General features: G+C 41.6%; 1 protein-coding gene across 1 annotated transcript; it reads right to left on the bottom strand.

The window, feature by feature from the left end:
• Nucleotides 1-1,252: 1,252 nt before the first annotated feature.
• LOC147449754 (CDPK-related kinase 1-like) lies at nucleotides 1,253-7,308 on the bottom strand. Its single transcript, XM_086522115.1, has 11 exons — nucleotides 6,066-7,308; nucleotides 4,869-4,999; nucleotides 4,716-4,757; nucleotides 4,508-4,616; nucleotides 4,113-4,191; nucleotides 3,714-4,010; nucleotides 3,536-3,642; nucleotides 3,084-3,191; nucleotides 2,923-2,985; nucleotides 2,668-2,835; nucleotides 1,253-2,057 (listed from the first exon to the last, which is right to left on the bottom strand). The coding sequence occupies exons 1-11, from the start codon at nucleotides 6,627-6,629 to the stop codon at nucleotides 1,908-1,910; spliced, it is 1,818 nt and encodes a 605-aa protein (XP_086378241.1). The 5' UTR covers nucleotides 6,630-7,308; the 3' UTR covers nucleotides 1,253-1,907.
• Nucleotides 7,309-10,728: the final 3,420 nt, after the last annotated feature.

Below are 10,728 nucleotides of genomic sequence, written 5' to 3'. Positions count from 1 at the left end.
GTCCAAGGTCGGGGGCAGCCCATCCACACCTGTCCCTGATTGACAAGAATATCAAGCTAGCTTTGTGGATTACCAACACTCAGCGTGGAGGAAAACCAAACAAGAAACAACCCACCTACTTCTGGTGCAAGAGGGGGAAAACACGCAGACCATGATAGTGATGGCCATAGGCAAACCTCGCAAGCAACTGATGTTAGAACATGAAAGAAAAACTTGGCCAGCTCGACCCCACTGCCATAGACTCTTGATGGTCTCTTTGGTTGACTTTTTCCCACAATCTGTGCTCTCAAACTGACTCCAACAATGTCTCTCTCTCATGTAATCGACATTTCACTCTCATGTTCTCAACAATCATACAATGTTGGTTGTAGCTTTTATGGCCTCATCTAGTCTAGTAGTTTTACCTTGATAAGTTAACACTACCCTATCCTGATTCGATAACTTCGGAAGTTCACGACAGCAGTACTAGTAGGAGACACCCAACTAGAAAGCATGCAACCTTGAGCCCCAATGCACAGGAGTAACATAGCAAGAGATGTGCTCAAAAACTTTCTTAGAAAAGAAAAAACCCATATAGGAATTCTTGTTTAAAGCTGACTCCTACACTCACATTCATGGCATCAATGGACTCTTTGCCTGTACTGACATCTTTAATGCTCTTTACCCATAATGCACTGTAAAATTATCTGCACCTTTTTTTGGCAATACTTCAGCCTCTGTACCTTCACTGCGAGAACCTTGCAATCAAGCCCCATAATGCTACTGATCAATAACATCTTTGATGCTCTTCCCCATAATGCTACTGTTCAATTATCTGCACCATATTTTGGCAATACCTCGTGACAAGCCCCTCTATTTTCACTACAAGAACTTGCAGCACCAAGAAATTCAGGAGGTCAAAATGCTTACCCTCATTTTGCTCCAATTCAAGGCACAACATAAAGAGTCATGCACCCTCCAATGTTCCAAAAAGCAGATCTTTCGACGAGTCTCGCCTAACAATGATCATCAATGGGCAAAAGTTAACAGTCTCTACACATAAAGAGAGCACAATCAACATTTCACACCCCATGGCACTCAACCAGCATCACAATATCTTTAACTTTCATCACATTCAGTTAGCCGCCTGTAAGAACAGGGTCTCATCACGCAATCGATCCTTTCAGAAACTCAACAGCAGATCATCAACTCAACAATACTTACCAAATAATATGTCATAACTAGACACAAAATACACCTGCAGCTATCCACATTGATGAAAAATCATACTGGTTATTAGATGAGAATAATCATACATGGATTAAGCTGGTGGAAGCTATAAGCCCGGCCACCAAAGACACCAAACTCCGCCTTCACAACCCATGAAACCTGCCTATGGGCAAGTAAAACAGGTCACATTTTATGAGAAAGCTTCATGTCGTGAGAACTCCTTGGAAGCGAAGGCTCAAAGGTATAAAATAAACAATTGATGTTTGGCATCCAATGTTATAATAAAAGTATATTCCTTCCCGACCATTCTTGGTTGGTAATCATGGGATCCACTTTTATGACGAAGACTACAAGCTTACAACAATGAACTGTCCCTTGCAGGCCCTCATAGAACAAGTTGTCCTAAAAGAATTGACGCCTGCAGAATGATTAATGGATGCAGAGAAATTTTATCAAGATGTATAGAAATCGCAGCAACCTTCCATGGAGAGCTTCCCACATGCACAGAAAACACTTATTCTTGCAATCCAGACTATGTCCCCACGCCGTGAGATTTGTCAATCAAAAACACTGGAGAGGCTCAAACCATACATAAATCTTGCCGAGCTCTTCAAGTGATTCAGGACTGCATGGCAGAAGTCTCATTGCGGGTCATCGGCAAGGAACTTCGATGTATATTTCTGTCCAACCAAAGAAACCTACCTTCCAGAATGGGGCTTTGTGCCAGAGCGGGGTGGCATGCCACGTAATAGGTTTGTGAACCCAAAAAAGCTCAACTTCCCATCACTATGTCTAATCCAATCATGTAGAACTACGTGTGCTGGTACAGATGAAGGAATGCCAAGCTCCTGCCAAAAAAACATATTGAAAATGAAACAGAACCCTTGATTTAGACTGCTTATAGTGATTGCCTTAATTGTGTGGAGTCCCGCACAACTGCCTGAATCTTTAAAGCTACAACAGAAACTTAGCCCACCCTCCATCTTCTTACTGATTTATGCTTGAATTTTACAGCATGGCACTCGTGGCTTCAAACAAATACAATTAACACATAGTGGAAACTCAGAATACACTAGGGAAAGAAAGTGTACAATATAAAGAAACATATGCACATTGCATGCAAGAGAGGCTATATATAGAGAAAAGTCATTTGACTTCCATTGTCATGAGGCTTTCCATGTCCTGCTCCCTTACCCTTCACTTGTGGATTTTAGGTGTTTTGAAAGGTTATCTATTTTTCTAAGATTGTGTGGACCTAATGGGAATGTCTTAGTATATATGCATGATGAGCTGACGGTGATAGCATCTTGTGGATCAGTAGCTACTGCAATTCGATTACTTGCCCTTGACTATATAGGTGAGTTTGAGCTTTCCAAAAATCATCTATGTATCTTCACACACACATACATGGACTTCCATAATATTGTGGTCAAACTTAGGTTGATCAATGAGTTTTACCCGTGCAAGATCCTCAATCACTACCACCCGATTAGCTTCCCTTTCAAAAATCTGATACGCTGTGCGGGCTTGCCTCTCCCAATTTTCAAGAGCCTCTAGCTGGGTAACACTGCAGGCTGCTGCACAAAACTCTTCGAAGTCCATCTTCTTGAATTGCAATGCATCTATCTGTTAAATTAAGCATAAATCCATATGAGAATGCAACTCCTCTGTGTATCATGACTAACAACACACGTACAAAGGTAAAGCACATACCGCCACAATCATATCAAACATTCGGGACTCCTTCATTGCCTCTGTGGCATGTTTTGTCAATGCCTGGGTACACATAGCAAGCAAAAAGCTAGTCACCAAACTTGCAAATCGTAGCTGAATTAAAATAACAATAACGCTCTGTCAAAAGGTCTGAGGAATACTGATTTGAAATTTTCCAGCGATAATCGACCATTCTTTGAGGGCTCCAAAAGAAGAAACTGGGCCCGAAGATAAAATAAATCATCCTCTGACAAAGTTTTTGCAAGTGCCTGCAGCAATTATGAAATATCAAAACACTTGAACCCTCAACTGAGCATTTGATCACCAGAAAAATGCTTTGAGGAATTAAAATACATGCATTAGCTTTACATCTGACTTTCACACAAAAGTACCCCAGAAAGTAAGAAGCAGTGTAAGTATTTTGATATGTTATATTGCCCATTCTGACAAGGCTGCCCTATAAGGCAACCCATCATAAAAGTTCCACAAGATTTCCATTGACCCTCACAAAGAAGAGGCGCTTATTAGAGAACAAAGCCATAGGCCCCTGTAGTAACAAAAAAGTCATTCATAAATATCTTGAATCACACTCAGACAAAGAATATAGACTTACCTTTAATGCTGCTCGCCTTAGGGAGGATGATCTGAGGTACAGCTTGACCTGTCGGTAGACAAGAATATCCAGAGGAATACTCTGCTCCCCACGTATCCAAGGATGCGCTGATTGCACAATGGCACTGTCAAAAACTTGAAACACAATTTTTAAACTGTACCAACGAAAGCATACGCACCCAATGCCTGAGCAGCCGTCATTCGTTTATGACGGTCCTTATTTAGAAGCCGCTTCACAAAATCCTTGGCCTCATCAGAGACAGATGGCCAGGGTGCCTCTTCAAAACTGGGAGCTGACTTTAACACGGATCTAAATATCCCTGATTCCGTGCGAGCCCAGAAGGGTCGGCTTCCACATAGTAATATATATGTTATAACGCCAATGCTCCAAACGTCTGCCTCCATGCTGTAAGACCGATGTAAGACTTCTGGCGCAACATAGTAGGCACTCCCGACGATATCATTCAATCTCTCATCTGTTAAATAGTTCGGACCAGGCTAATTTCAAAATGAGAATCCTCTTGCAATGCAAGTGCAATTGAGCAAATAGAAAGCAAAGGTGCTATATTTAACAATACCTGGCCTGACAAAATCCGAAAGGCCAAAATCAATGGCCTTCAGCTGTGCATTTTCTTCTTTCGTGGTAAACAAGAAGTTCTGCATTACAGCAGGCAAAAAAGCATTAGACAGAGAAAACACAAACTTCTGCTAACTCTATCTCCAGTCATCAAAAAATTTGCGACTTCAATTTTCTACCAATTTTTCCTCAAGCTTAACTCAATACATCTACAAGCCTTTTTTATCTACAGTCATCCTTCAATAAAGACACTTCGCCATATTCAACATTAGCGTCTATGCTGTGTTAATGCCAGTGGTAACTGCTTACGAGCACAACAACACTGACAGCCAAAGGACTCTGTAAAATGCTTGCCAGATCCAACCTACCTTAAACTTATTACAAGTATGTTCGTACCTCAGGTTTAAGGTCTCGATGCACAACACCTTGAAGGTGGCAAAATGCTACTATGCTAAGAATCTGTACCACCACCACTTTTGCATCTTCTTCAGTGTACTTTCCACCCCTGTCAGCACAAATTGTCAAAGAACCACCATTTACTGAAACTTTTGCAAGCACACCAAGAATGCTTATTGAAAAGCTACTAAAAGAAGTATTAACCAACCTTGCCAAAATCCTATCTAGTAGTTCACCACCCTCACATAACCTGATTTTTTGTAGACAGAGAAAAATTCAAGCATGAACGTAAGAAATTGGCCTTGAAATAATCTATTACAAACACTGCGACATAAAACACAAAATATGTAGTGTAGCTTACTCCATCACTATGTACACATTTGTGTTGTCTTCACATGCGTCATAGAACTTGACTAGGTTGTGATGCCCAGTCAATGCTTTCAAAATCTTGACCTCCCTCTTTACATCTTCAATCGAAATGGCAGTTGTCATCTAGAAAACAAAAAAAGCCATCACAATTTTTATGTCTCAAAAGCATCACTATATTACAGCCAAACAAGTGCTTCAAATGCATGCATATGTGTGTGATGTGGTCAAATCTGACACTAATCATTTTGCATTTTTGGTCATCAACACGAGTCTAATCATTCTGCATTTATGGTCATCAACCTGGTCTCTTCACATACTTCTCCTACCTCTCCATTCTAACCCAATGCTGGAGGATATCGAAGAGCAACTAATAGTGCAAAACCAATCTCCTTGGTACAAAAGCTTCTAACAAGTTCTTACAATATCCTGATTTCTCCAAGAAACCTCAAAAAAGCATATTTAATCACTTTGGGTCGGAGATACTGACAACCTTCTGTCCGCAAAAACCCTTGTATCGTAGAAACTTAGCACCACAAGTGAGTCTGAATTCATTTAAAGCCAGGACTGAATAATACGTTTCAATGCTCAGGCTGCTAGCCTCAGCTGTAAACAATTCATAGATCTCTGAAACTTTTGAATGTTCTTAACCAAAATTCCAACTCCGATGTGATAAACATCCATGTTTATCGCCTTCACACTCAATCCATGATCTTCCCTTCCTCCAGCATAAGGGCATCAATTTCAATGCTAGAAAAAACACTTGCTCTCTTGCCTTGAGTATCACATATTTGCATTCAAATGTTCATGAAAGATGTTTAAATGAGACTTCTCTAGAAAAAGCTTATGTCAAAACATCCAAGTATGGCAATGAGAGCTTTGCTGTGACCGTAGAAAGATGTGGCACCACAAAAATGTATGAGCTGAGGCAAAAAAATTCACCGTCCTTTAATAACATCCTTTACAGTAAGACCACCAGATGACATCTGTTGGATCAAACCAATAATTAAACCCATATACCCATGCATATGTTCATCTTGCACCCTCAGACTTCTTCACAAGATAATATCAAGGGTTGTCCACCAGCTAAGGTATGCGTGCAGCAACATTTTCCAACCAAAACAACTAAATCTCATCAAAGAAATAGCACAGTCAAATGCAAACGAGTAAAAGATATCGGGAAGATACATACCTTTGCTTTTGAGATGATCTTTACCGCAACAGAAAGCCCCTTCAGGTCACCCTTCTTGATCTTGGCCAGGCAAGTGTGGCCAAAATGTCCTCGACCAACCTCCTGGCCAAGCTCATACTTAAAAGTGAAATGTTTTGAATACCCAAAGGCCTTGTCCAGAGGCTTCTCAAGCTCTTCGCCTTCGGGGATAGGTCCCTCTTTGGGTTTTGCAGTACCAAAACGCTTGGCTAGTGCAGCTTGTATGTGCTTTGCTGGAGAAGGTGGTGGAAATGGACGCTTGAAGAAGCGTCCGGGTGTGCCATTTGCAGGTGATGTTCCATTTGAAGATCGGAAAGGTGACCGGAAAGGGGATCCCCTGTATGGGGAAGCCCAAGTTCTGTAAGGAGACTTTGACGGTAGCACAGGTTTCGAATTTTCGGTGACAGGTTTTATGTCCTTATTTACAGTTTCAGCAGGAGCTGAACTAGGGTTTTCTACTGCCTCATTTTCAGTAGAGTCAAAGTTTCCATTGCTGTCCTTAGCTTTTTCACTCGCTGGAAGATTCTTTCCGTAGCAGATTCCCATAGCATGTCCCGCGGAGCTGATCTAGCTCAGGTTCACAAGATTTATATCAAAATTTGTTGATCTTCGTCTGAACCTTAGAGAAATCTCGCGATGAAAGGTTGAAGATATGTAGCAAGACCTACTGATCTTGCTATGTCAGAACCTACGGGTTTCTCTTTTACCTGCTGCGATCTGATCTGAGCTTGACGAGTTCAAGAAACCCCACTGTAGAGCCGCATAGGAAGTCATTAGAACGACCAAGGTGACGCCAAGATCATCGTCGTCAACTGCAAATGATGTGGGCTTGCTGTTCCTGCGGATCAAAGCTAAGAAGCAAGTTTCGCAAGGTGTTCCAAAGGATAAAGCTTGAATCTGCCGGTCTAAAAGGAGGAGTAGCTGCCCCCTGCTGTAAATTTGAATGCGAGAGAGAGAGAGAGAGAGAGAGAGAGAGAGAGAGAGAGAGAGAGACCTCTGTGCGCGCGCGCGCGCGTGTGTGTGTGTGTGTGTGTGTGTGTGTGTGTGTGTGTGTCTCGTTGAGCTTTAACTGGAAAGCGAGACGACAGAGAGGCAAACCTGTGATACAGTGCAGAAGGACTTCGAATCTACAAAAATGCGAGGGGGGAAAAGAGGAGAGAGAGAGAGAGAGAGAGAGAGAGAGAGAGAGAAAGAGCTCACAATTTGCGCGCACACACACAGACAGAGAGACAGAAAGGGGGGAGGGGCTCGCCAATTTAGATTCAAATGGAGGGTGATGAGCGTGATGACGAGAATGAGGCCACATTTAAAATGAGAATTAGGGCTGTGCTCACTGGGCTCACTCACAAAACATTTCTCGTACTCCTTTGGATTCACCAAAATGATTGGTGGTCCCTAAATTGTGAATTGGCTTGGGAAGATTTGTGGATCCATTCCACGAATGAAAATTTATAACATGGGGTTAACTCGTGGATTACTTTGTGGCAAACATTACCTTCCCTACAACACAATCACAGAGTTTGTGAGAAATATGGAAGTAGAAAAAGAGCAAATCTATATGTGTGATACAGAAAGAGCATACGCAGCAATGATTCAAAAAGATAGGCGGAAGATTGTTCTTGGGAAACATGGGGAGAGAGAAAGAGAGAGATGGTAGATATTTGTATTGTGAGATATTAAAGAAGTTTAAAAGCATGCACATAAAGGGCCTCATCGTTGCATTAGCTACAGATAAGTTGCAGTGCTTTCCATGACCTTTTTGGGTGTTTTAGTTAAAAGAGTGCAGATGAAAGGTCGAAAGTATTTGTATACTAAGTCATTTTAGGTAGAGATTTAAGCTTAAAACCAATAGCTCTTTCCAAAGCGTGTTGTTAGAAAGATGTACGAGGACATGGTCCTCATGACTTTTTGTATGTTGAATTCTGCTTTCTAATGTAGCTATACTATGTGGTATTGTGAAAATAAAAAATGCAAAGTAGAACAAGAATACAAAGAGCAAATAGCTATAGAGACAATCTACTGCAAGCAAGTTCTCATAGTAGGCCTCTATGTCTCTATAGTGCGGCAAGTTCTCATAGTAGGCCTCTATGTCTTTATAGTGCGGCAAAATCTCCCCTAGCTTATTTTCTCTAATCAAGATGATATTTGGAGAACGTTCTTAGAGCAGCATGATTGGGTCAACTCTTTAAGCTTGGTGTTCTCTTAAAGTTTGATTCGGGCTCGTTTTGACCTTTGTATTTACTATAGCCAGTAATGCACAATGAAAATTATCTTTTGTGTAGGCACAAAAGCTCCTCCTAATGATGTCAACGAGCCCTTCTACTGGAATTAGGGTTGTAGGAAAACACACACAGCTTGGAGAAGACAAAGGAAGCTCAAGGCACACAACACAGAGTGTATTACTTAGTGTGCAATGGAAAGATAGATAGCCCTAGAGTGATGAGTGTATATACAATGCACGGGGGGGAAAAACCTCCTAAAGAGGGAAAAAATGCCTTGGCGGTCCTAAGTGTGTTCACATTTATCACTGCCGCATGTATATGGTAACAAATCCCCCCTAGAATGATGCCGTGAACGAGAGCTGCCACATGAGTAAAGGGAAGTGCCGTGCCCTGAGAACATGATCAGTCCATAAAGGGGAGTAAGCCCAAAGCTTCGCGGAAAGCTTCAAACTTTTCATGCGACAATGCCTTTGTGAAAAGATCAGCAAGGTTGTCCTATGTTGGCACATAAGCCAAGTTGATCTCTCTTGTTGAGAGCCTCTCCCTGACATAGTGGTAATGCACCTCAATGTGCTTTGTGCGAGCATGAAAAACTGGGTTCCTCGCAACTGCCAATGCACTCTGACTATCGGTGTAGATAGTGTTGGCAATGTCCTGTCCAACACCCAAATCAGCCATAAGGTGTCTGAGCCATACACACTCAACTGTAGTTGTGAAGACTGCCCTATACTCAGCCTCACAACTCGAAGTGGCCACAGTAGGTTGGTTCTTGCTCAATCATGATATACATGAACTGCCAAGCATGAAACAAAAACCACTTGTGGACACTCACGTGTCAAAACAACCAACCCAATCTGAGTATGAAAAAGCATGTAAGTCTGGGGGCAATGATCCCCCCTTGGGATAAAACAAGCCAAGATGTAAAGTGCCACTCAAGTAGCGGAAAATTCTCTTAACAATCTGGCAATGCTTAGACCCTGGGCTATGCATAAATCTGTTGACCTGTGAAACTGCAAACTGAATATCCGGCCTCGCGTTGCATACATAAATGAGGCAGCCAACAGCAATTTGGTAAAGAGTGACATGAGCAAGATCACCAGCATCATGTAGACTCAACTTCAAACCTGTTTCCATGGGAGTGGCAATAGGTTTGCAATCCTCCAGTCCAAACTTACATAGCAATGTCTTTATGTAACTTTTTTGACACAAGGCAATACCACCATCACACTACTTAAGCTATATGCCCAAGTAATGATGCAACAACCCCAAATCTTTAGTCTTGAAAGTAGCATTCAAATCAGCCGTAAATTCAGCAATGTTTGCCTCATTGGGACCAATGATCAGCAAACCATCCACATAAAGAACAACGCCCTCACGCTTGACATACAATGTGCTTTCTGTTGGACTATTACGAAAGCCTCGTTTGACCAATGAGTGTCAGCTTTCTCATACCAAGCACGAGGAGATTGCTTCAACCCATACAAAGCCTTCTCACATCTACACACTTTGTCCTCTTGTCCTTTCTTGACAAAACCACGAGGCAATATTACATAGACTTCCTCAAAAATGTCACCATTCAAGAAAGCAGTAACAATATCGGATTGATGTACATCCCAACCAAAATGAGCTGCCAATGCACATAGAAAACGAACAGTGGTCATACGGCAAGTGGGAGCAAAAGTTTTTTCATAACCTATGCCTTTTTACTGCGCATAGCCTTTTGCAACAAGTCAAGCCTTATGGAAATCCTTCACCACAGCTTTCGTTTCAACTTGTAAACCCACTTTCTACCAATGGCCTTTTTGCCAGGAGGCAAATCACAAAGTCCATGTGTCATTTTCTATAAGTGCATCATATTCTGATTGCATGACAACCATCCAATTTTCTGAACTCTGTGCTTTATCAAAAGACAAAGATTCCTCAACCTCATGTAAGCTAGACACAGCCAAAGCATAACAATCTGATGCATAAGAGGCATGCCTCTAGCTTGCCCATTTTCAACCCTTTTCTCATCAAGTACATCATGTACATTTGCATCAGTAATGGGCTGATTTGTAACATTTTTAGAAACCCCCATAGGCTGTACATTTCCCTCATTGGAATTTACATTCGTACTTCCACCACTGAAAAGAGGCAACAAAGTGTCATAAATGTCTTGTGAGCTTACATTATTGTGTCTAGTACATGACAGCAAAGGCTGAATAGAATCTTCCACAAACACAACATCACGTGAGACCAAATACGCTTTGTTTGCGGATGGTACAACCTGTAACCTTTGCTTTCAGCACTATAACCAACAAAAATACATTTGACAACCTTATCATCCAATTTTATGCGTTGCACTTGTGGCACTAAACCATAAGCCAAACAACCAAAAACACACATGTGCTCAATAGATGGCTTTCTATCATGCCATGCTTCAT

This window comes from Adiantum capillus-veneris, chromosome 10, assembly GCF_014529385.1.
Source record: "Adiantum capillus-veneris isolate H3 chromosome 10, ASM1452938v2, whole genome shotgun sequence".
Classification (NCBI taxonomy): domain Eukaryota; kingdom Viridiplantae; phylum Streptophyta; class Polypodiopsida; order Polypodiales; family Pteridaceae; genus Adiantum; species Adiantum capillus-veneris.
The sequence above is the reverse complement of the archived record's forward strand: the minus strand, read 5'-3'. Positions and strand labels throughout refer to the sequence as shown.